The sequence below is a fragment of the Carcharhinus amblyrhynchos genome, chromosome 28 (assembly GCF_965287045.1).
Source record: "Carcharhinus amblyrhynchos chromosome 28, sCarAmb.v2.hapA, whole genome shotgun sequence".
Classification (NCBI taxonomy): Eukaryota; Metazoa; Chordata; class Chondrichthyes; order Carcharhiniformes; family Carcharhinidae; genus Carcharhinus; species Carcharhinus amblyrhynchos.
The window spans coordinates 5,757,655-5,783,116 of NC_137351.1; the positions used below are offsets into that span (position 1 = coordinate 5,757,655).

General features: G+C 43.9%; 1 protein-coding gene across 1 annotated transcript; it reads right to left on the bottom strand.

Moving 5' to 3' along the window:
• Positions 1 to 4,569: 4,569 nt before the first annotated feature.
• LOC145359653 (uncharacterized) lies at positions 4,570 to 24,646 on the bottom strand. Its single transcript, XM_080214371.1, has 6 exons — positions 24,604 to 24,646; positions 20,326 to 20,385; positions 19,105 to 19,268; positions 18,078 to 18,234; positions 10,946 to 11,087; positions 4,570 to 4,943 (listed from the first exon to the last, which is right to left on the bottom strand). The coding sequence occupies exons 2-6, from the start codon at positions 20,381 to 20,383 to the stop codon at positions 4,706 to 4,708; spliced, it is 759 nt and encodes a 252-aa protein (XP_080070497.1). The 5' UTR covers positions 20,384 to 20,385; positions 24,604 to 24,646; the 3' UTR covers positions 4,570 to 4,705.
• Between the last annotated feature and the right edge of the window lie 816 nt (positions 24,647 to 25,462).

Sequence of the window (25,462 nt, forward strand, 5' to 3'; positions counted from 1 at the left end):
TGAATTATAGAGGAGAGCCGGTGGATGTGGTCTTTCTTGATTTTCAGAAGGCGTTTGACAAGGTACCTCACAAGAGGTTATTGCAGAAGGTAAGGGGGCATGGAGTTTCGGGTAGGGTGTTAGCGTGGATAGAGGATTGGCTGTCAAATAGGAGGCAGAGAGTGGGGGTCAATGGGTGCTATTCGGATTGGCGGTTGGTGACTAGTGGAGTGCCTCAGGGGTCGGTGCTGGGGCCTCAGCTATTTACCATTTATATAGATGATCTGGAGGAGGGAACCGAGTATGGTGTCGAAATTTGCTGATGACACCAAGATTGGTGGAACGGCAAATTGCGCGGAGGGTGTGGAGAGTCTGCAGAAGGATCTAGATAGGTTGGGCGAATGGGCCAGGAACTGGCAAATGGAATTTAATGTTGGCAAGTGCGAGGTGGTCCACTTTGGTAGGAATAATGGTAGGAAGGACTATTACTTACGTGGCGAAAAACTGCAGCAGGCGACGGTGCAGAGGGACCTCGGGGTCCTTGTGCATGAGTCGCAAAAACCCAGCCTGCAGGTGCAGCAGGTGGTCAGGAAGGCGAATGGGATGCTGGCCTTCATCGCGAGGGGGATTGAATATAAAAGTAGGGAGGTCTTGCTGCAGCTGTATAGGGCACTGGTGAGGCCGCAGCTGGAGTACTGTGTGCAGTTTTGGTCGCCGCACTTACGCAAGGATATTTTGGCCTTGGAGGGAGTGCAGAGGAGGTTTACTAGGCTGATACCGGAGTTGAGGGGGTTGAGCTATGAGGAGAGGCTGAATAAACTAGGCTTGTACTCGTTAGAGTTTAGAAGAATGAGGGGAGATCTCATTGAGACGTATAAGATGATGAATGGAATGGATAGGATAGAGGTGGAGAGACTCTTCCCGCTCAAAAAAGACAGTAGGACTAGGGGGCACAGCCTCAAGATAAAGGGGGGGGCGGTTTAGAACGGAGTTGAGGAGGAACTTCTTCACTCAAAGGGTGGTGAATCTCTGGAATTCTCTGCCCGTTGAAGTGGTGGAGGCTGCCTCGCTAAATATTTTTAAGACGCGGGTTGATGGGTTTTTGATAAGAGAGGGGATTAAGGGTTATGAGGAGAGGGCGGGAAAGTGGAACTGAGCCACGACAGATCAGCCATGATCTTATTGAATGGCGGGGCAGGCTCGAAGGGCTGGATGGCCTACTCCTGCTCCTATTTCTTATGTTCTTATGTTATGATGCCGGAGTTGAGGGGTTGAGCTATGAGGAGAGGCTGAATAAACTAGGCTTGTACTCGTTAGAGTTTAGAAGAATGAGGGGAGATCTCATTGAGACATATAAGATGATGAATGGAATGGATAGGGTAGAGGTGGAGAGACTCTTCCCACTCAGAAAGGACAGTAGGACTAGGGGGCACAGCCTCAAGATAAAGGGGGGGTGGTTTTGAACGGAGTTGAGGAGGAACTTCTTCACTCAAAGGGTGGTGAATCTCTGGAATTCTCTGCTCGTTGAAGTGGTGGAGGCTGCCTCGCTAAATATTTTTAAGACGCGGGTTGATGGGCTTTTGATAAGTGAGGGGATTAAGGGTTATGGGGAGAGGGCGGGAAAGTGGAACTGAGCCACAACAGATCAGCCATGATCTTCTTGAATGGCGGGGCAGGCTCGAGGGGCTAGATGGCCTACTCCTGCTCCTATTTCTTATGTTCTTATGTTATTATAGACATGGTTAGATGTAGATTAAAACTCCTTCTACAATTTACCATTAAGTACTCGCAGGTAAGGTACTGTACGTATTAGATGTAGAAATATCTCCTACTGGTCAAACCTAACAATTTATTGCAACCCCAGAAGGCCAGCCCATGTAGGTCCAATGTAATACTTGTCAATATCTTGACAAAGATATTGTCAAATTAGTCATAATTATCCTGTGGCTTCTGTGCTTGAGATTAAATATTTAATGCTGAGTTTGAAGCAGTTTTGTGTTATAAGCCCAAGATGACAGGAAACTGGGAAATGTTGCACCCTTGTTGAAAAAAAGGGTGCAAAGGTAAGTCCAGCAAGCACAAGATGTCGATTTAGCTTTGGTGGTGGGGAAGCTTCCAAAAACATTAATTTGGAACAATATCAATAGTTACGAGGGAAAATGTGGGTTAATTATGGATAACTTGTGTGTCGCAAACTTGCTTCAGTTTTCAATGAGATAACAGAGAAGATTGGTGAAGGTAATATTGTTGATGTGGTGTTTGCAGAAAAGGCATTTGATAAGGTCCTGCATAACAAACCTGTGAACAAAGTTAGAATTCATGCGATAAAAGGAACAGTAGCAATTTAGATTGGCTGAATGGCAGGAAACAGAGAGTAGCATTTAAAGTTTTTTTCTGAACTTGAAGGAAGTTTGTAATGGCGTCTCCCAGAGTTCAATGTTGGCACCTCTGTTCTTCCTGATGTATATTGATGAAGTTGTCCTTGGTGTTTGCAGATAATATAAAAATTGGAAGTATTATGAACTGTGAGGCAGGTAGTGTAAAACTTCAAAATGACAGAGACAGATTGGAATGCGCAGTCAAATAGCAGTTGAAATTTAATGCAGGGAAGTGTGAAGTGATTTATTTTGGTGGAAGAAATGCAGAGAGACTACATAAAACAAAGGGCACAATTCTATAAGGGGGTGCAGGAGCAAAAGTATGGACAAGTTGAGAGAGCAGCTAATAAAGCATACAGCAGCATACAAAATCATGTTAAATTGTACACAACATTGATGAGGCCTCAACTAGAGTATTGCTTCCATTTCTGGGTGCCACACTTCAAGGGCAGCACGGTGGCACAGTGGTTAGTACTGCTGCCTCATAGCTCCAGGGACCAGCGTTCGATTCCCGGCTTGGGTCACTGTCTGTGCGGAGTCTGCATGTTCTCCCTGTGTCCATGCAGAAAAGGTATTTGATAAGGTGTTGCATAACAACAGACTTTCGGTATCCTCTGTATATTTTGCTCTGCCACTCATCTTAGCATCATCTATGAATTTTGACACACTACAATTGGTCCCCAACTCCAAATCATCTATGTAACTTGTAAGCAATTGCAGTCCCGTCAGTGATCCCTGACGGGTGCTCTGGTTTCCTCCCACACTCTGAAAGATGTGCTGGTTAGATGCATTGGCCATGTTAAATTGTCCCTCAGTGTACCCAAACAGGTACTGGAGTGTGGCGACTACGGGATTTTCACAGTAACTTCACTGCAGTGTTAATGTAAGCCTACTTGTGACACTAATAAATAAACTTTAAGAAAGGTATTAGAGGCTGTACAGAAAGGATTCACAACATTAGTTCCAGGGATGAAGAATTCCAGTTACAGAGTTACATTGGAGAAGTTGAGACTGTTTACTTTGGAGAAAAGAAGGCTGATGGAAGTACTCAAATTCTTGAGGGGTCTGGACAGAGTAGATAGGGAGAAACTGTTCACATTGGTGGAACAATCAAGAACCAAAGGACACAGAATTGAGTTAATTGGCAAAAGAAGCAATGCCAACGTGAGGACAAACATTTTCACTCAGTGAGTAATCAGGATCTAGAATGCATTTCCAGAGAGTGTAGTGGAAACAGAGTCAATTATAAAAATATTCAATCGAAATTATTCAAGAGGGAATTAGATTATTATCTGAAAAGGAAGAATATGCAAAATTAGGGGGAGAAGGTAGAACATTGGCACTGAATAAATTGGTACTTCAGAGCCCCAGCACAGACACAATGGCCGGAATTTTATCACCCCGCCCGCCACGGGAACCGGAGCAGGCAAAGGGCGGACAATAGAAAGTCCACTGACCTCAGGCGGCATTTTACTGTTTCCGTTTTGATCGAGGCTGTAAAATCCCGCCCAATGAACCAAATCACCTCTCTCTATGCTCTATGATTATTCTTTGATTCTATGAAATTGTACACCCCGCTGTGAGGTTTAATATGCCCGCCTTGCTAAAATCAAAGATAAAAGATAAAAAGATCAAAGATTCTGCGGATGTTGGAATCTGAAACAAAAACAGAAAATGCTGGAAAGTCTCAGCAAGCCTGGCAGCATGTGTCAGGAGAGAATAGAGCCAACATTTCAAGTTTAAATGACCTTTTGTCAGACGAAGGATCATCGAAACGTTGGCTCTATTCTCTCTCCACAGAACTTGCCAAACCTACTGAGATTTTCCAGCATTTTCTGTTTCTGTCGCTAAAATCAAATCCTTGCCGCAACAAAATAATCAAGAAAAGGGCACATTTACGTCAATCCTTGCTGTTATTCTACATCCTTTACTGGTCTTTCCTGCTGACTAACATGACTCACCTTCCTGCCAACATTTATATAATGTTTAAAGAACCATGTGTAAATTGCACAGTTCCTGTAAGCATCACACATCATATATTGGACAGAAATGTACACTGTCACTCATCAGGAACAACACCATGGAAGATCTGCTAATGCACTCTATATACATTGGCACATAACTCATTTCAAACTATTTCAGAAAGTTAACAAAGTGAGCTGTTTATTATTTGAATTTAGAGGGGCATCATTAAATCAAGAAATGTGTTGGAAATACTTAGGACAAGGTACAAAACACAATAAAGATTAGGTACAAGCCAGGTGGAAGTGAGTTGTCTCCTTCAAAAATTTGCATTTAAATATAAAACAAAACAAACTGAATGTAAGTTCTGCTAAGACTGATGGAAATTAATTCCAATTTTCTCTGGTGGGTGCCATATAGAGCAACGCCTGACTGCTCGGGCCTGCTGCGTACCATTTCCTTTCCTGCTGTTCCAGGGATTGGCGCAAACGTTTTAATGTTTTCAGAAGCTCCTTGTTCTGTCTCAGTAGTGATTCTCTCTCCTGTAAGGCCATATTTTGCTCCCTTCTGGCCACATCTCGCTCCCTTTCAGTTAAGACAAATTCATTTTCCAAATCCTGCAGCCTAAACATTATAATGCAATGGTTAGTCTTGGCAAAGAGCATCAAAGAGCATTTTATTCCTAACCTCCTTCCTAAACCCCATCCACACACACACACACACACACACAGCCCTTCACTTCCTTTCTGTAGGTCCTGTCACACTGTTGGTACAATTTCACAGGTGTTGGACATAGAATCATAGAAATATACAGCATGGAAACAGGCCCTTCGATCCAACTTGTCCATGCCAACCAGGTTTCCTAAACTAAACGAGTCCCATTTCCCTGCATTTGGCCCTCTAAACCTTTCCCATCGATGTATCTGTCCAAATGTATTTTAAATGTTGTAATTGTACCTGCCCCTATCCCCTCCTCTGGCAGCTCATTCCACACACATTCACCACCCTCTATGTGATGACATTGCCCCTAAGATCTCTTTTAAATCTTTCCCCTCTCACCTTTAACTTATGTCTTCAAGTTTTGGACTCCCCTACCTTGGGGAAAAGACCCTTGGTTATTCAACTTATCTATGCCCCTCATGATTTTATAAACTTCTACAAGGTCACCCCTTGTCCTCCTACGCTCCAGGAAAAAATGCCCCAGACTATCCAGCCTCTCCTTATAATCCAAACCTTTGTGCTCAAGTACCCATTTTTCATGTAGCAATTTGGGCGTTGAGGGTCCAGTTTTATTAGTATGTTACTTCCTGGGGAAAGGGGCAGATAATGATTGCTAAGTGTTATAATCTTGTGGCACAGCAGCTGCTACCCAGGACTGATGGCAAGTGGCTTGGCACAAGAATATCCTTCGGGAAGATGGGGAGGGGAGAAGGCCCTTGTGACACAATGTCTCCTTGTGGGCCTCAGTGGAATCCAATGACTGGAATAGATTACAGTAAATAATCAGCTCAATGTGGAATTGTTGACTTTTATACAATGATTGATGATTGGCCCACTTGTGACCCAGTAGAATGGTAAAATGTATATTCATGCCCATGTGTGTTTATTAGATGAGGGTCAGATTGGCTTGCTGGTGATTACTTCCACACCCACTAGTTTTGTGGGAATGGGAACGAGTTCTGGTCAGTTGTCCATTTTGCCCACCATCTAATTTTACTCTTTAGTGACTTGAAAAATTTGGTTTAAATGGCAGACTCACATATTTAGAATATTCCTGTAAAGAAAGATGTGTTGCCAATACTTTTCATTTTGCGCTTGTCAGGACAAATGCAAGAATGCCAAATTTCAAATAATCATATCAACTTATACTACAAGAGAAAAGGATGCTGATTGGTTGGGAAGTGATCTCTCATTGACTGATGCATTGCCTTGAAGAAAGGAAAGGGGAAATATAGACTTACATTTAGAAATAGAGACCCTTTCTTTTGCAAACCAAAGGAATATGTACAAGCCTTGCATCATGTTGGAGTTTTGAAGGATGAGGGGGGATCTTATAGAGACGTATAAGATAATGAAGGGGATGGATAGGGTAGAGGTAGAGAGATTCTTCCCGCTTAGAAAGGATAGCAGGACTAGAGGGCATAGCCAATGTAGTGTTACAGTCATGTTACAGTCATAGCTAGGATGTAGAGAAAGATCAACTTAATGCAACATAGGTCCATTCAAAAGTCTGATGGCGACAGAAAAGAAGCTGTTCTTCAGTCGGTAAGTACGTGACCTCAGACTTTTGTATTTTTTCCTGATGGAAGAAGGTGAAAGTGAGAACATCCAGGGTGAGTGGGGTCTTTAATTATGCTAGCTGCTTTGGCAAGGCAGCAGGAAGTGTAGACAGAGTCAATAGATGGGAGGCTGGTTAGCATGATGGATTGGGCTACATTCACGATCTTTTGTAGTTTTTTGGGGACTTGGGCAGAGCAGGAGTTATACCAAGCTGTAATACAGCCAGAAAGAATGCTTTCTATGGTGCATCTGTAAAAGTTGGTGGGAGTCGTAGCTGACATGCCAAATTTCCTTAGTCTTCTGAGAAAGTAGAGCTGTTGGTAGACTTTCTTAACTATGTGTTGACATGGGGGACCAGGACAGGTTGTTGGTGACCTGGATGCCTAAAAACTTGAAGCTCTCAACCCTTTCTACTTTGTCCCCATTGATGTAGACCTTGATATAGAAATTGTTCAACAATTGGCCAAATGTCGAAACTTAAATTTGACGTAATCATTGAAGATGTTGGAATCATATTTTGCTGAACACATTTTAGTGCAGAACATTACTGCAGACCTCTGAGGGTTAAGCCATTAATGTCCAAATCTGCATACAGTGGTTCCCCATCAGTGAAAAATAAGCTGTTGGTGAATAGAGATGATGTTGTACCAAGGAAGGAAATCAGCCAAGGATGGATAATGCAGGATGTGGGACTTTTCGGGAGTTTTGGTTGATTTACTTTAAGGGGAAACAAAGGAAATTTGTGCAGCTGGAGCAGAATGTTAAATAGGTTGGGATAGTGTGAGTGATAGGATAGAATATTAAAGGATTAGGATCTTTAATTGTATATCAATTATGTTTAATTGTACGCAGGTGGTGGACATTATCTGGAAATTGACTTGTACATGTCGGAAAATAATAAAACTGCACTTTTGAGGTCGGGAGGTACATGTTTGTATTGTGTATGTCTGTAAATAAATGCGCAGCACGGTGGCACAGTGGTTAACACTGCTGCCTCACAGCGACAGGGAACTGGGTTCAGTTTCGGTCTCGAGTTACTGCCTGTGTGGAGTTTGCACACGTGTGCCTGCGTGGGTTTCTTTTGAGTGTTCCAGTTTCTTTCCACAGTCCAAAGAAACGCGGGTTAGGCTGACTGGCCATGCTAAATTGACCCTAGTGTCGGGGAATTAGCAGGGTAAATATGTGGGGTTACAGGAATAGGATCTGGGTGGGATTGTGGTCAGTGTAGACTCGATGGGCCGAATTACCTCCTCTAGCACTGTGGGGATTCTGTGAGAATTCCATGAAATGTTTATGACTGTGTGTCGAGATTGGCTCCAGTTTTATCCTTCATATCTGGCTGTCTGAATTATAACAAGGATGTTGAGAGTGATAAGGTAGATTAGTGATGGATTGGGATACTGCCAATGATAGAATAGATTGGCCTGTCCATGTGTTCTTATGTTTTATATATATATTAAATATTGGATCAGATCCTGCAGGGAGGGATTGCCTGACTTGTTGAATATTTTCCTGTATTTCTGTCTTACTATCTTAAGAAATACTGCTAGTGATCAAGATCTTTAAATAAAATTATTTTAAGTATTGAAAGAACATTGGCCCAGAACTCACATTCACTGCGGGATCATATCCCAGTGATATCCTAGAAGAAATGCTTGAGAACACCCAGAGGTCTCTGGTAAGGATTGCATGGGAATTTCCCAGGAGGTTTAAAGTTCCGTTGGGCAAATACCCTACACCTGAAATCATCCGATACTCTGATTTAGATTAGAGACTTTGGATGGTGATGACTCTCCTGGAAGAATAGTTCTCCAGGGAAAACTGGGAGGATTAACGCCACTTCCAATTCATGGTTGATTGATTGATTGATTGATTATTGTCACATGGATTAGTATACAGTGAAAAGTATTGTTTCTTGTGTGTTATACAGACAAAACATACCATACATAGAGAAGCTAAGTATATTGCTGACTTCCCCTTAACCTCCCACTTGACCTCTGAATTAGCCCTCCATAGCCCAACTACCGTCCTGTTCCCCTGACTACACTGCAAATCCCCTCTCCTCCGGCTACCCGCCCAACACCCCCCAACTGTAATATATGTATGTTGGGGGTCTGTGGTGCTCACTGGCCCTTTAAGACGGTGGGTAATGTGATCCCTGAGGGGGAGGCTAGCTCATCCCAGTGTGGAACCCGGTTAAGCAGACTAGGGAACAGTGCACCCCTGTAACAAAGCATTCCCAGTGTTTAAGTTATGAGGCCTACTTTGTGTTTCTTCTTGCACAAAACGTTGCTAAATACATACATAACACCAGCTAGCTCACTGTCATATGGGGCCAGTTCATTAGATATGCTGAAGAGGGAGCTGGATGTGGTGCTTGTGGCTAAAGGGGTCAAAGGGTATGGAGAGAAAGTGGGAGTGGAATACTGAACGTGCATGATCAATCGTTATCATATTGAATGGTGCTGCAGGCTCGAAAGGCTGACAGAACTATTCCTGCACCTATTTTCTATGTTTCTAATCCCACTCTCTTTGGCCACCTGATTCCGCCAACTACCTGACTCTCTCCCTGACCATCTAACTCTGACTTTCCCTGACAATCCAAAGATGTGCGGGTTAGCTGGATTAGCCATTGGTAAATTGCCCCTTAGTGTTGGGGGGACTTGTAGGGTAAATATGTGGAGTTACGGGGATAGGTCTGGGTGGGATTGTGGTCGGTGCAGACTCGATGGGCCGAATGGCCTTCTTCTGCACTGTAGGGATTCTATTCTATAACATCCAAACTCCAACTTCCTGACTACCCAACACTTGCTTACAGACTTACCTTCTCCATGCTCTCTCAAAATGGTTGGGGCCTTTAAACTTTCCCAATTTATATCAACTAGTGCTGTAAATGGGGGTGGGAGTGTGGCTCCACTCCCCTCAGCACTGCGGCCCTGCACTGGAAGAACCACGAGGTTCCTTCCTTGCCGACTGAGGGGGGATCTAATAGAGGTATATAAGATTATGAAGGGTATAGATAGAGTAAACAGAGGTAAGCTATTTCCTATAATAGAGACACGTAGGACAAGGGACCATGGACTTAAGGTGAGGGGGGAACGGTACAACACAGATATTAGAGGGAGGTTTTTCACACAGAGGGTAGTGGGGGTATGGAATGCTCTGCCAAGTAAGGTGGTGGAGGCAAACATGATAGAGTCCTTTAAGAGTAACTTAGACAGGCACATGACTGAGTTGGAGATGGGTGGATATAGGAGAACCTTTTAAATAAGGGTCATTAGCATTGGGGCGTCCCTGGGAATGTAAATGGTTATAGTATGATAATAATGTTTTTTCTCTTTTCATTCACAGGTTTTAAGTCGGTCCACCTCATGTCCAACGAGGGGCATACAAGCGATGGGTCGTACTGGGGCTGCTCTTGGTTGTTCGAGATTGGCCTAGTGCTTCATGTCGTTAGTGTGTGCCTAAACTGGACAAGATACTGGGCAAGACGACAGCTCAGTGACTATCGCTGATTGCTGTGCAGACACATGGATTTGGGCCGGTGTCTGTGGGAGTTTGCGCATTCTCCCCGTGCTTGCGTGGGTTTTCTCCGGGTGCTCCGGTTTCCTCCCACACCCCAAAGATGTGCTGTTAGGCTGATTGGCAGGAATAAATTGTCCCTAAATCAGTTTCCCGCAATCTGGATGGCCATAAAACATTAGATAGGGGTCATGGGTAGAGAAGTGGACTGGTGGTGTTGAGATGGCGGCGTGGGCTCGTTGGGCCGAAGGGCCTGTTTCCCGGGCTGATTTTGTTCTTTGTTCTTTGTTTGTATATTTTTCATCAGGTCTGGGCCGGGGCATCAGGTGAGGAATATGCAACTACATTCTAGGGAAAGTTAAAAAGAAGTGGAGTGACAATCCAATAGTGATCGCCAACGCACGGAAGTTCTGGGCCAAGTCATACCTAATTTTATAAAATTAAGGAGATTATAAGCGGCAGGGACCCAGGTTCAATCCCCGCCTCGGGTCACTGTTTGTGTGGAGTTTGCATGTTCTCCCCGTGTCTGTGTGGGTTTCCCACAGGTGCTCCAGTTTCCTCCCGCAGTCCAAAGATATGCAGGTTAGATTGATTGGCCATGCTAAATTGTCCCTTAGTGTCAGGAGGATTTGCAGGTTAATTGTGTGGGGATATGGGAATAGGGTCTAGGTAGAATTGTGATTGGTACAGAGTTAATGGATACAGTGGCTTCCTTCTGTACTGAAGGATTCTATGATTCTATAAAGAAATTTAACCAAAAATGTTTTTGCTGGTGCTGCACAACCATGCTAATATGCAATTATAACAATATCTCATTATGTTACCGTAGTAAGTATTCTCTCTTCATGTCTCCTAGTGTCCTTTTGAGGGTAAGTGCTTCCTCTACATAACCCTTCTCTAGTTCTTGTTCGAGTGTTTGCATTTGGTTCCATAGTTTGCTTTTCTTTCCACCATTATCCTGCTTACCTGTAAACACACACAGTTATCACTTTTGGGATTCAGCCAATTCAGCAACACAAAATTATAGTCATTGCCTCTGGAAATATATAAAATATGAGGGTAGAATTTGCTAGAAAGTGAGTGAAAATAAACTCCTGCCTCTGGGAATCAACTGGGAGTGTAATTCTTGAACGGAATGGGTGATGGAGAAATTGTCATTGAAAAAATGTTCAGTCATGTGCTCGACCCAGCAATCCTTTGCCAGTCTTGAACATTTCGCACTCTTCGAGTGTTGGTTTCACTCCCTCTGTCATTCTGCAATGCCTGAAGCAGAAAGCTGTGAGTTCAAGCCACACTCCAAAGTGATTAGCTTCAAAGCCCCAGGGACCTGGGTTCGATTCTGGCCTTCGGTGACTGTCTATGTGGAGCTTGCACACACTCCCCGTGTCCGCGTGGGTTTCCTCTGGGTGCTCCGGTTTCCTCCCACAGCCCAAAAATGTGCAGGTTAGGTGGATTAGCCATTTTAAATTGCCCCTTAGGCCAGGGGTTTATTGGCACACCCGCCTGAGGCTTGTAAGATCATGAGAATGCTGTTCTGCGAGCGCCGACCGCCCCGATTTCGGAGTGGGTGTGCGGGTAAAATTCGAGCCTTAGTGTCCAAAGATGTGTAGGTTAGGTAGATTAGCCATGGGGTTATGAGGATAGGGTGGATGGGCAGGTCTGGATGGGATGCTCTTTTGGAGAGTTGGTGCAGACTCAATAGACTGGATGGCCTCCCTCTGCACTGTAGGGATTCTATGGTTCTATCGTCCAGGACAGGAGCATGTAACCTAGGCCAACACCCTGGTGCAGCACTGAAGGAGTTCTGCAGTGTTGGAGATGCCAGTGTTTGTATGAAATGTTATTATTTCTATTGAGGTGATTTAGGTGCTATTATGTTATGCAACAAAGAGCAGGGAGATATTCTGCATAGCATAACTCCCACAACAAATTCCATCAAAAAATAGATTAACTGATCATTCACTTCAATGTGTGTGGCACCTTGCTTGTGTAAAATGGCTACTAGATTTACCCACATAATAATGGTCACTTACTTCTTATCTGTGCAATAGCTTGGGAGATATTGCACAGATATATCTGTGATAAGGAGGAGTTATTCATATTAATGAATTTGGAGTTCATATTAATGAATCTATACTCCTCTGAATTCCCCTGGACTCAAAATGGACCATTTCATACAACCTTCGTTCTTGCGACACATTCACTATCCCAAAGGTAACACACAATGCGCTGCTTATTCAACAATCAAGATTGTTCACCCCCTATCTCTCCCACTGTTCTTTGCCTCCTGCAATTCACAGTCCACGAACCTGTGGCTGTCCTTCACAATTCTTTTGAGCATTGCTGCTGTACTTCAGACAGGACATGGTTTCATTCATTTGTTACGTGCTGCACATGTGTCACAGGTCGCAAGTTGTATACGCCAGTATCTAATTTAGGAACTAGTTCATGGTGTTTTGATGATATTTCCTGTATTCTGGATCTCACTCCTCTCCTCCAGATGTTCATCCAGCTAAAGCCGTGGGTATTTTCTAAAGGCGTGCAGGAGACATAACTGCTAATTATTAATCTACATTAATGAATCACAGGTAGCAGGTTTTAATGTCTTATTTAACTGTCAGTGGATAACATTCCCACTTATGCATCAATGAATTCTGGGTTCCAGTCCACAAATGCTTGACCACAAAATGAAGGCTGTTACTCCAATGGCTCCATTGGTAATTGTCTCACTCCCTGAATCCCAAGGTTCTGCGTTCAAGTCCCATGCCAGGACTGGAGTATAGAAACCCAAGCTTATGCTCCAGGGAGTGTAACGATTTTAATCAGGCAACTGAGGTTGGCCTGATTGAATATGAACTCCCTAAGTAAGGGCCAAATTGATGTTCCAATCAGGGAGCTCCATGCTCTGTACATAACCAGGAGTGTCAGTTCCTCTGGCACTCCAGATGGAGGCTGCATACCGAGAGCACTCTGTATACTGTTGTTGGATCTTGTAAATAAAGGAATTTTGGTGAAGGGACTTCCACCTCTGAGGACTTATTACAGGGAGGCACTGGGGGGATGCTGCACTGTCAGAGGTATTATGTTAAAGTGGGGCTCCATGTAAAAGATCCTATGGTACTACTTCAAAAACCAGGGGTGTTTTCCGCGATGAGCTCAACCAAAATCACTTTAAAAAAAAAGTAACGTTTGTATTGCTGTTGTTGGGGTTTGCTGGACATTTCACATTACAACAGTAACCGTAATTTAAAATACTTCATTGGCTGTATGGCGGCACCACGGCAGAGTGGTTAGCACTGCTGTATTACAGCACCAGGGTCCTGGGTTTGATTCCTGCCTCAGGTCACTGTCTGTGTGGAGAATGCACATTCTCCCCGTGTCCATGTGAGTTTCCTCTGGGTGCTCCAGTTTCCTCCCACAGTCCAAAAGACATGCTGATTAGGTGCATTGGCCATGCTAAATTCTCTCTCAGTACACCCGAACAGGCACTGGAGTGAAGCGACTAGGGGATTTTCACGGTATTTTCATAACAGTGTTAATGTAAGCGTACTTGTGACACTAATAAACAAACTTAGGATGTCCTGAGGTTGTGAAGGGTGCCATATAAATACAAATTTTTTTTTATATCGAACAAAAAGACAGAAAATTTTGTATTCATATTCTAAATTATCTTTACATGAGCTAAAAGTGGGATTAAATTCGGTTTTTATATTTTAGCAGTATTTCTCTTGGGGTTCAAACACTGGCATCTCTGTATCAGCACACCTTGATTCCATATCGGTGAAAAAGGTGTGAATTTAGTTGAGACTGATGAGGATCAATGCAGAAAAATAGCACAACATAGACACAGATGAACAACCCTGTTCAGTCCATTCTGAGTTCACCCACTCACAGCATCCAGTTACCTCTTCAAAAAAAATCATGATTTTCTGCATTAGCTCGGTCCAGCTGATGGCATTGCTGCTCTGGGTTCCATCCCCACTCTAGGATTTGAGCACATTATCCATCCTAGACTGACATCGTAAGAGGGTACTGAGAGAGAGCTGCATTACCAAGGGTCCTGTTTTTCATTTGTGGAATTAAATCAAGATCCTATCAGACATAGTTCAGGTGGCTGTTAAAGATCCCAAAGCACTGGACAAAAAAGAGAAGATCCTTGTGATTTTCTCCCTCAACCAACACCTAAAAATCAGTTTGTTATTTATCTCATTGCTATTTATACAATTTGTACTTCGTACTTTGTACAAAATGTACAAAATGGCTGTAGCGTGTGTTTCCATAACTGCAGTCACATCATTACATGTGATGTACTTTGAGATGATTGTGTAAGATATGACAGGGTGTTATATAAATGCAAGTCTCTAATCTAGTATTCAATACAGAAGTTGATTCCAAGTGTTGATGTGTGTTTTCAACTTCTTGACTTTAGTGCTAAATTTGGCACAATGATTAGCACTACTGCCTCACAGCACCAGGGTCTGGGTTTGATTCCCGGCTTGGGTCACTGTCTGTACGGATTCTGCACATTCTCCCGTGCCTGTGAGGGTTTCCTCTGGGTGCTCCAGTTTCCTCCCACAGTCCGAAAGACCTGCTGATCAGGTGTATTGGTCATGCTAAATTTTTCCTCAGTGAACCTGAACAGGTGTTGGAGTGTGCCAACTGGGGGATTTTCACAGTAACTTCATTGCAGTGTTAATGTAAGCCTACTTGTGACAATAATAAACTTCTTCATTTTCCTTTTCTTCTTTTTTCTTTAAATTTGCTTTTAGGCAGTTTGAAGTGTCTGGATGTTTTGGGTTAATTGGAAGTAGTTTTCCAAACGTATGGTTTCTGTCCCTTTACCGATCTTATATGCCTCTTTTAGGCTCCATCTCATTTGGATCAGAAGCACCTTTGAATATATTTCCAGATCTGCTGGGACCATGAAACTATTGTGTGAAAATGGGAATGAGTCAAATGTGAATAATATAGGATCGGGAGATTAAATTGATTCTCAGTGAAAGTTCAAAGCTGACAATTATGAACATAAGAACATAAGAAATAGGAGCAGGAGTAGGCCAACCAGCCCTTCGAGCCTGCCCCGCCATTCAATAAGATCATGGCTGATCTGTCGTGGCTCAGTTCCACATTCCCGCCCTCTCCCCATAACCCTTAATCCCCTCTCTCATCAAAAACCCATCAACCCGCGTCTTAAAAATATTTAGCGAGGCAGCCTCCACCACTTCAACGGGCAGAGAATTCCAGAGATTCACCACCCTTTGAGTGAAGAAGTTCCTCCTCAACTCCGTTCTAAACCGCCCCCCCTTTATCTTGAGGCTGTGCCCCCTAGTCCTACTGTCCTTTCTGAGCGGGAAGAGTCTCTCCACCTCTATCCTATCCATCCCATTCATCATCTTATACGTCTCAATGAGATCTCCCCTCATTCTTCTAAACTCTAACGAGTACAAGCCTAGTTTATTCAGCGTCTCCTCATAGCTCAACCCCCTCAACTCCGGTATCAGCCTAGTAAACCTCCTCTGCACTCCCTCCAAGGCTAAAATATCCTTGCATAAGTACGGCGCCCAAAACTGCACACAGTACTCCAGCTGCGGCCTCACCAATGCCCGATACAGTCGCAGCAAGACCTCCCTACTTTTATATTCAATCCCCCTCGCGATGAAGGCCAGCATCCCATTCACCCCGGACAGCACCTAAACCAGGCTTTAGAATACTTTCTTACGCTAATTTTAGGATGCCTGACATCAGGCCATCATTGTCAGGTTTTCGAGGTGTGAATACAATCCAGCCATTATGGCCTCACTCGACCCAAGATCGGAAAATCCCACCCACTGTCCGCCCCTCACCCGCTACGATTCCGTGGTGGGTGGGGTGGTAGAATCACAGATTCAGCTAAGAAGCTAAGTAACTTGGTTACTCAGTTTCAACAGTCGTGCTCCTCCCAGCTTTATGGTAGTCCCAATGGTTACTGCCAGCCTGCTATCCTAACCTTTGTTCCGGAGGTGGTTGAGCTGCTTATGGAAACCTGAGAGGTTTGGCCACTCAATCCTGTTACTGTGATGGGGCCTGAAGTCCAATTTCAGAGAACCTTGGGCCTCCAGGTTGGGATCTGTGCAAATTATGCAACATTAGGGCAGCACAGCGCACAGTGGTTAGTACTGCTCCCTCACAACACCAGGGACCCAGGTTCAATTCTTGACTTGGGTGATTGTGTGGAGTTTGCACAGTCTCCCTATGTCTTTGTGGGTTTCCTCCAGGCGCTCCAGTCTCTCTCACAGTCCAAAGATGCAGGTTCAGTGGATTAATCATGTTAAATTATCTTTTAATGTCCCAAGATATGTAGGTTAGAGGGATTTGCGGTGTTAATATGTGTGGTTGCAGGGACAGGGCTTGGGTGGGATGCTCTATCGGGGGGCTCGTGCAGACTCGATGGGGCAAATGGCCTCCTTTTGCGCTTTAGGGATTCTATGATTGTTTCTGGATTCAGAAGTTGGCCTGGAAGGATTTTTACCCTGTTTTATTGAATACTATGCCTTTAACAAATATGTTTTTATCATGTTTCTTTAAGGGGTATTTAAAAAAGTTAGCTCTGTTTTACAAGGTGCCGATTTGTCTAGGCAAGAGGCAGTTCAAATGTTGAGAATGCAGGATAGTGACAGTTTTTAACAAGGGATGTGTTTGTCTGAACAAAGTTAATGTATTTGTATTTACTTAGTTTTCCTTTGGGGTCAGACTAGAGTTTTGATTAGGTTGATTGACAGAGATAGAGTCATGTGCTATTGGGAGGAGGTAAACTTGCAAGGAAGATACACAGTTTCTCTTTTATCTTTAAAAAGTCATTTCTGCCTGTTCCGGAAAAAGTGTCTCTCTGTCTCTCTCTATAGAAGTGCTCTGAGAACTCGAGGACTTGCAATCTAATTACAAGCACAAAATCATGTGTGTTGCTAACTGATTTTGAAGTGGATTTTTAAGTCTGTAAGAGGAATATTGCTTGAATTGGAAATCAGAGAGCTAGGTTAGCAGTTAAGAATTGTATCTTGTCATGTTTAAATATTGTTTAAATGTTAAGCTAATTCATTTGTTATAGTTAAACTGTTTTGTTAAATAACATGTGTTTTGATAAAAGTTTCCCAGTTTGTCAGTAGAATCAAGCCTTCGGTGAAACATCATGGCTGGAATTCTCCGACTGCAGTGGGAGTCTCGAATCCTGTCACCATTGCACCCCGCCTGTGGGTTTCCCACCGGAATTCCCATTGACAGCAGTGGGACCAAAGATTTCCACTGCTGGCAAAGAATGTACCACCTCCTGCCAGCAGGAAAGGTGCAGCTGGGAGGCCGGAGAACCTCACCCAATATCCTCACATTAATGCCAAAAATAGCAAATAGTTGGGATCAAGTCTAACTTGATAATATATCTTGAGGTTTCTGACATGTACCCTAAAAAAAAAATTCTTATTTTATTCATTGGATGTGGGTGTCGTTAGCTGAGCCAATATTACTGCCCATTTCCAATTGTCCTTGAACAGATTGGATTGCTAAGTATTTCAGGATCAACCACACTGCTGTTAATCTGGAGTCACATGTTGGCCAGACCAGGTAAGAACGGCAGATTTCCTGCCCTGAACCGGAACAAAATGGGTTTTTATGACAATGGTTTTATGGTCACTATTAGACATTCTTAAATTCCAGATTTGCATTGAATTCAAATTTCACCATCTGCTGTGGGTCCCCAGAGTTCTCTGGATTACTAGTCCGGTGACAATACCACTGCCGATTAACTGAGTGCAGTAGTATATGTAATAATGCAGATGGTGTGTGGAGGATGAGTAAATGGGGCAGAATTCACAAGACAGCAGGCCACACTTGATCTGCGGAGCAAGGGGGGTTAATAGACCAGGAAACTTTTTTTTTATTTTCATAAAAATCAAAGTAGTTGTAGTTTGCATCTGTTATCTTTACCTAGTTGCTTTGTTAATGTTGTGTTCTGTAAGGCTTTGGCCAACTGTACATAGCCTGTCTCATTCAGCAGATCAGAGAATGGCTCCAAGACCCAACATCCTTCCCCCTCCAACAGTGAGAGCAGTTTTGCAACTTTAAACTCTCGGGTGCTTTCTCGCTGCAAGAAAAAACGGACAGAACACCATGTAAAATTTGAAAAAAAGACAAATAAAACTTCACAAAGTAAAATTATACTTCAACCAAAATGGATGAGCACTCGGCATCTCACAACATTCAGGGCTATGGACTAAGTGCTGGCAGATGGGATTAGGTGGAAGTTCAGGTGTTTCTAATGTGTCGGTGTGGGCTCAATGGGCTGAAGGGCCTCCTCTGCGCTGTATGATTCTATGGTTCTATGATTCAAAGAGCAATTGTGAAAAGAATCACTCTTTATTTATGTAATAAGTCCTCGGAGGAAGACGTTCCTTCACCAAAATCTTTTTATTTACAAGTCTGAGAACAGCATCCATCCAGAGTACTTCCAGTGAGTTCTCTATACTAGATGTTCCAGAGGAACTGACACCTCAGTTAAGTACAAAGCAAAAGGCTCCCTGATTGACCCATCATTTTGGCCCTAATCAGGGAGTTCCTATTCCAACAGGCCCACCTCAATTGCCTGATTAAAGTCATTACAATTTATTCATTCTCCTCTTAGCTTGGTTAATCTTACCTGACTCCCCTCCCCAATTTTCTCAATATTGCTGACTATTGCCTGACTGGAGTTTGACAGCTATCCAGTACCTCACTCTTAGCGTCAACCTTCTTCAGAAACTAGAGTGTGTTGACAGCGTACCTAACTGTGAGTACTATCCACAGACAAGCCCCATTCCATTCTCTGCTGACATCAATTCAAGTCACTCTGTAACACGCAATAAGAAGCCTTGTTGATTTTGCCCTTTCTAATCCAGGGGCACTGAGGTCAATTTGAGCACAAGCAGCAGTGTTCTCGGGCATTCCCACTTTCCTCTGAAATGATTTCCGCCTTTACCTGGATTATTTGGATCTGTGAGCCAGACAAAATCCCTTTTTCCTGGAGGAGTCTGTAGAACACTGGCGACATCTGAAGCTCAGCAACGATCAAGGAAAAATTTGCCCGAATCACATCTTTATGAAAATCTTTGTTCTGTGTATTTTCGCGATTCGTTCTGAAATCTGGGATTTAAACATTTCCATTTAACTTGTGGAGTGATTTATTGCCAAAAATCCAACACGTTGATTTCTTATTTACCCACAATCCAGATTCAAGTCAACAAGGGGTCATAATGGGGCAAGTAAAGGAACAAAGAATGATCAAGAAAACCCTTTTTGCTTGCACATCATTCAGTAATGCCCTTCACCCTATAACAGATCTTTCCTTCTTATATTTTCTCTGGCACGGTTGGCATAGTGGTTAGCACTGCTGCCTCACAGAGCCAGGGACCCGGGTTCAATTCCACCTATGGGTGACTGTCTGTGTGGAGTTTGATGTTCTCCCTGTGTCTGTATGGGTTTCCTCCAGGTGCTCCGGTTTTCTCCCATAGTCCAAAGATGTACAGGTTAGGTGGATTGGCCATGCTGCAAATTTTCACTTAGCTTAGGGGAATTAGAGGGAAAATTATGTGGGGTTACAGGGATAGGGCCTGGGTGGGATGCTCTGTCGGCAAATCAGTGCAGACACAATGGGCCAAATGGCCTCCTTCCACACTGTAGGAATTCTATGGTTCTGTGATTCTGTACTCAATTCCCGGGCCCTACAATTGCTTAGCAGATTTTCATCTCTAACATCTTGCTGTTCTGATGAATGTTTATCGAACTGACACATTAACTGTTCTTCTCTCGCCATAGATACTGCCTGACCTGCTGCGTATTTTTCAGCATTTTCCATTCTTTATTTCAGATACCCAGCAATATTTTCCTTTTGTTTCAGCAGAGAGGTGTGGGAGAAACAATTGTCTGGGGAAGAGATTAAAAAGACTGAGGAATATTGAGCAATAGTTAAGTGGCAGTTGTACTGAGATGTTAGTTTGATCCAGGTGATCACCAAGGCAAGTATCACCATGAAGACAAGTGAGAATTTTAATGGTTGCATGGTCATATTTCAGAAAATAACTTCAATTCCATGTTCTTACCTAGGCTAACTTTGACATCGTCCACCTGCCTTATTCAATGTCACAATGGAAAATCACCTTAACAGCATATACAGATGTAAAAAGTTACCCATATTATTGACCTGTGCAAGCAGAGCTACTGGGAAAAGACTTCTTCATCTTGATTGCTGGCTTAATCATGGCTGTGAAAAGAAAGTGGGAAAAGTTATTATGCTACATTTTTTTCTAATGACACAACAGTTTGCCAGCTATTTACAAACAAGAAACGGGCAGGTTGTGCAAATTAATATGCGACTATGCCATACAGACTATGAAGGTCCTGGATTTGCATTCCTGGTCTGTGCTGGGCTGGATAATCTCAACTAGAGTGATTGTAGGAGGCACTGCACCTAGCTTCAGAACTTTGGACCAAAGAGGGAAATATTCACCAGGGTTCCTGTTTGGGATCACTATCCACAGACCACTAACCAACTTGAGTAGGAATTGAGTGAAGAACTATCATTGGGCAACACAGTAGCACAGTGGTTAGCACAGCTGCTTCACAGCTCCAGGGTCCTGTGTTCAGTTCCTGGCTTGGGTCACTGTCTGGGTGGAGTTTGCACATTCTCCTCGCGTCTGCGTGGGTTTCCTCTGGGTGCTCCAGTTTTCTCCCACAGTCCAAAGATGTGCACGTTAGTTTGATTGGCCATATTAAAATTGCCTTTAGTGTAGTGAGATGCGTAGGTTAGAGGGATTAGTGGGTAGATATGGGGGTAAGGCCTGGGTGGGATTGTGATTGGTGCAGACTTGATGGACCGACTGGCCTCTTTCTGTACTGTAGAGATTCTATGATTATGGTAACCCCTTCTCACTGACACTTAATGCCAAGGCTCAGATGTGGTTGGAGATTCAGACTTGATTGAGATGCTAAGGAGTGATCAGAATCTCCAGAACTAAAGTCCAAGTTTTCAGAAAAGGAGAACACAAGTGGAAAATATAATTATGATTTGTTTGACAAGCATCCAAAATTATTCCGAAGTCTGTTATGTCGGCATTTTCAGGTGAGGTCTGAGAGATTAACCCACATTCTGAAACTCCCCTCCAAACAAATCTGGGTGCTTGCTCCCTGCCTCTTTGTGGGGAGGGGAGGGTGAGCAAACTGGCATTGTACTGAGACAGATCCTTTACCACATTGCTGTCATAGCAATGAAGCCACCGGAATGCAATGAAACATCATACACTAAACAATTGACCACCGGGGTCACAAGACCTCGTGTAGGTTGCAAATCAGAGTCATAGGGTGGGATTTTCCGGCCAGGCTCACCTCAAAACCATAAAATTCCACCCGAGATCAACGAATCTTTGCATGGTCCGCACCACCCCGCTCCCTCCAGCCCACCCGCTACAATTCCGTGATGGGCGGGATGCGAAAATTCCCCCCACAGAGTTTAACAGCACAAAAACACCCTCTGGTCCATCTGTATCGGCCATAAGACGCCCTCTATTAAACTTCCATTCTCCAGTGCTTGTCCATGGCCTTGTACTTGGTTTGCCAAAAAAGGTTGGTCCATAGCCTTGAAAACTAAAGTGTTTCAAAAACTCCTCTAATACTTCTTAAATGTTGTCAGGTTTCCCTGAAATATTATTATTGATCATCTCTGGACTGTTGCAGTGACAATTCAGTGAGATTCTGCTTTACCCATTCCAACTGCCCCTACCACCAACTACGCCCCCCCCCCCCCCCCCCTCCAACCCACATACACACACACTTTCTAGGTTTCCCCCTTCTGTTCCGAAGATATATTATCCTGCCCTGGGATACAGTTTCTCAGGCATTTCTGTGGCAAGTGACCATTCTTCCCGTGTAAGCATGGGCAGGCTATTCAACTGTTGAGGGACCTCATATACGATCTTACTCCTGCCCTCACCTCACTTCACATTCACATGTGGATTTTGCAACTGGAGCTCTGTTTTCCTCCAGCCCCACCCCAGGGGCTGTTTTGCTCCTTAGTTCAGGGACCTGGGGGGGGGCCAATTATAGATCGCTTGCTACTTCCTCAGGTGAAACTGGTACGATCCAGGGATCAAATCTTGAGACCTTTCTCCCCCGAGCCATAAGCGCACTGCTGGGTATCTTTATTACTGAGAAAGGGAGTGGGGAGCAGGGAGACTGTGGATTTTGCACCGAATTCATATTCAGGCCATGTAAACGGATTTCAATTGAATAGTATTGGGACCTCAATGGTAGCGCCGCAGTGACTGTGCTGGTGCATTAAGCGGATGGAGACAGACTAAGTCTCAGGTCTGTCTATCACTCGAATCTGCTTGGCATCGATGTGACATTCTGTGCCTACTCAAAGCTATGTACTTCAAACTTTTTTTTAAAAAAAGGGGGAAAAAATTATTTCTCAGCCTAGCTCTCAGTCTCCCAGCAACTGTAGGCGCCAGTGCTGAAAATTATGTCACCGTGCTGGCACGTTTGCTACACCGTAACCATGGCACCCAGTGTGCCCACTGGTGGCATCGTCGTCCCATACCACACATGGAAACAATTCTTTCAGCTGGCCTGCCAGTCATGAAATGCAAACAAGGGAGTCTCCTACTCGACCAAATCAATTCAATTAGGCATTAATGAACTGAAAGGACCATGTGTGTCGTGGATTTGGGGCTCTGTATGCTCAGAAAATGGGAAACAAAATGCGAAAGAAAAGTGGGGTGAGCCGAAAAAGAGGGGGAGCGGGGGATCCAAAAATTCCTGCCTTTGAGCTCAAGCGTTACTGTTAAACAACGTGTTCCGTTTGAATATTTTTTCCTATATATTGCTAACTTTTGGGTTTCGTTGCTGTCGCCGTGTGATTTCCTCCCTGTCACAGCAGCAGCCTCAGGACAGAACAATGAGGGGGTCCTGGTGGCTGTGTGAAACTGGACCTCTATTGTGGGTTTTACAGTACTTGTCGGCCAATCAACAGCATTCTATGCATCTACTCAACCTTATTTGCATGAACTCATTCTCTGCTGAGCAGACCCAATGTGGCATTGTTTCAACTTCGACTCAGAGTCCCACGAAGGTGCCAGATGGGATCTTTATTTCCAGACTTTCTTTCTCACGAGAATTTATAGCAACATCACAGTACGTTTTTTGCATATTGCAAATCTGGGTGATAGAGAATTAAGCGGGCCCAATAGAAGTCAATAGCTGCCAGTTATGGGCACCTCATTTGTACACAGCGCTAAAAAAAACCCGAGCATTTGTTTGTAATTACTCTTTCGTCGTGGAGATGGCCATTCACAGTTGTACAGATCTTGGCTGCCCTCTGAATAACTGAGCCATTTTTCATGCATGATCCTGGATTGCGGGCATCAGCAATGGTCTCGAGGTTCATCTCTGAGGTTGACTGCATGCAGCACACACATAGGGGTAGCTGAATAGTGATGAGACACAGGGTCCCTGGTTAATTATCAACCTCCCCTTCCCCCCCACCCCCGCCCGCCTCCCCCATCCCCGTCCCAATTCCAGTGCAACAGGAACCAGTTTTTTTTAAAAAGACTTGCATTCATATAACGTCTTCCATGACCTTAGGATATGCTGAATCGCTCTACAGCTGTTTAAGTACTGTTGAACGCTGTTACCATGTAGAAAACACATTTTTCACACAGCAGTGAGATGGTGACCAAGTAACCCATTCTAATAATGTTGGTCGAGAGATAAATAGCGACCAGGACAACCAGGTAGAACTTCCTTCCTCACCTTTGAATGGTGCCATGGGATTGGCAGCACGGTGGCACTGCTGCCTCACAATGCCAGGGACCCATATTCACTTCCAGCCTGGGGTCTCTGTCAGTGTGGAGCTTGCATGTTCTCCCCATGTCTGCACAGGTTTCCTCCAGTTGTTCAGGTTTCCTCCCACAGTCTAAAAATGTGCAGACTAGGTTGATTGGCCATGTTAAATTGACCCTTAGTGTAAAGTGGATTAGCAGGGTAAACGTGCGGTTACGGGAATAGAGCCTGGATGGGATTGTGGTCAGTACAGATCAATGAGCCGATTGGCCTCCTTCTGTACTGTAGGAATTCTACAATATACATCCACCTAAAGGGCAGTGGAGACCACAATTTAATATCTTATCTGAGAAGCAGCACCTCCAACAGTACAGAACTCCCTCAACACTGCACTGGGATGTCAGCTGAAAATACAAATCGCAGGAGTGGGTGCCGATCCCACAACCATCTGACTCAGAAGTGAGCATGGTACCAGCTGAGCCATGGCAGACACTTGATAAACTCCCTGCCACCACCTTGTTGATAGCAGGATGATAGAACAGATAAAGGGTTAGAATGGATCAGCTACTCACAGCTTGAACACGCTTCCTAGTGCAACAAAATTTGCTTTTTCAATGTTTTGAAAATGAGATGAATTACTCACTCTGGTCTTTGCAAACCCCACAAGCCTGCGTTTTAAGGTGTGTTCTGAGCCATGGAATAGGCTGTGTTTACATTGCTGGTTGCTAGGTGACTGCACATAGCATTGCTAAATTCACCAGGCTAGGTAAGAATCTTGCCCAGGCAGATTAAACGTTTTTACATTCCTCACCTTGTTGACTTGCAATTCGCAGCTCAGATACAGACTGATTTAACAAATTTTGTTTAGTTCAAGTGTGACATCAACAGAGGTGCATTTAGATAAGGGGTAAGATACCATTATTTTTATTTGGGCATCACTGGCCAGCATTTATTGCCTGAGGGCTTTTAAGAGTTAACCACATTGTTGTGGATCTGGAGTCACATGTAGGCCAGACCAGGTAAGGCAGATTTCCTTCCCCAAATGACATTAATGAACCAGATGCGTTTTTACAACAATTGGCAATGGTTTCATGGTCATCATCAGACTTTTAATTCCAGATTTTTATTGAATTCAAATTTCACCATGATGAGATTCAAATCCAAGTCCCCAGATCATTACCCTAGTCTCTGTATTACTAGACCAGCGACAATACCACTGCCCCACTCAACTGATCTTAGCTCATCATTTGAGTTCTGACAGTTCCCCAATGAGTTTTCATAGAATAAAATCCCTAGTGCAGAAGGGGACCATTCAGCCCATTGAACTTGCATCCACAACAATCCCACCAGGACCCTATCCCCACAACCCCATGTATTTACTCTTCTAAAGCCTCAACACTAAGTGCAATTTAGCATATCCAATCCGCCTAACCTGCATATTTTTGGACTGTGGGAGGAAATGGGAGCTCCCAGAGGAAACCTATGCAGACACATGGAGAACG

Coding starts and splice junctions, on each gene's coding strand:
- LOC145359653 (XM_080214371.1), bottom strand. CDS start 20,383: ATGATTAAGCCAGCAATCAAGATGAAGAAGTCTTTTCCCAGTAGCTCT. Junction 18,235..19,104: donor CACAGATCCAAATAATCCAG/GTAAAGGCGGAA, acceptor TTTTTCTTGCAG/CGAGAAAGCACCCGAGAGTT. Junction 4,944..10,945: donor AAGAGAGAATACTTACTACG/GTAACATAATGA, acceptor TATAATGTTTAG/GCTGCAGGATTTGGAAAATG.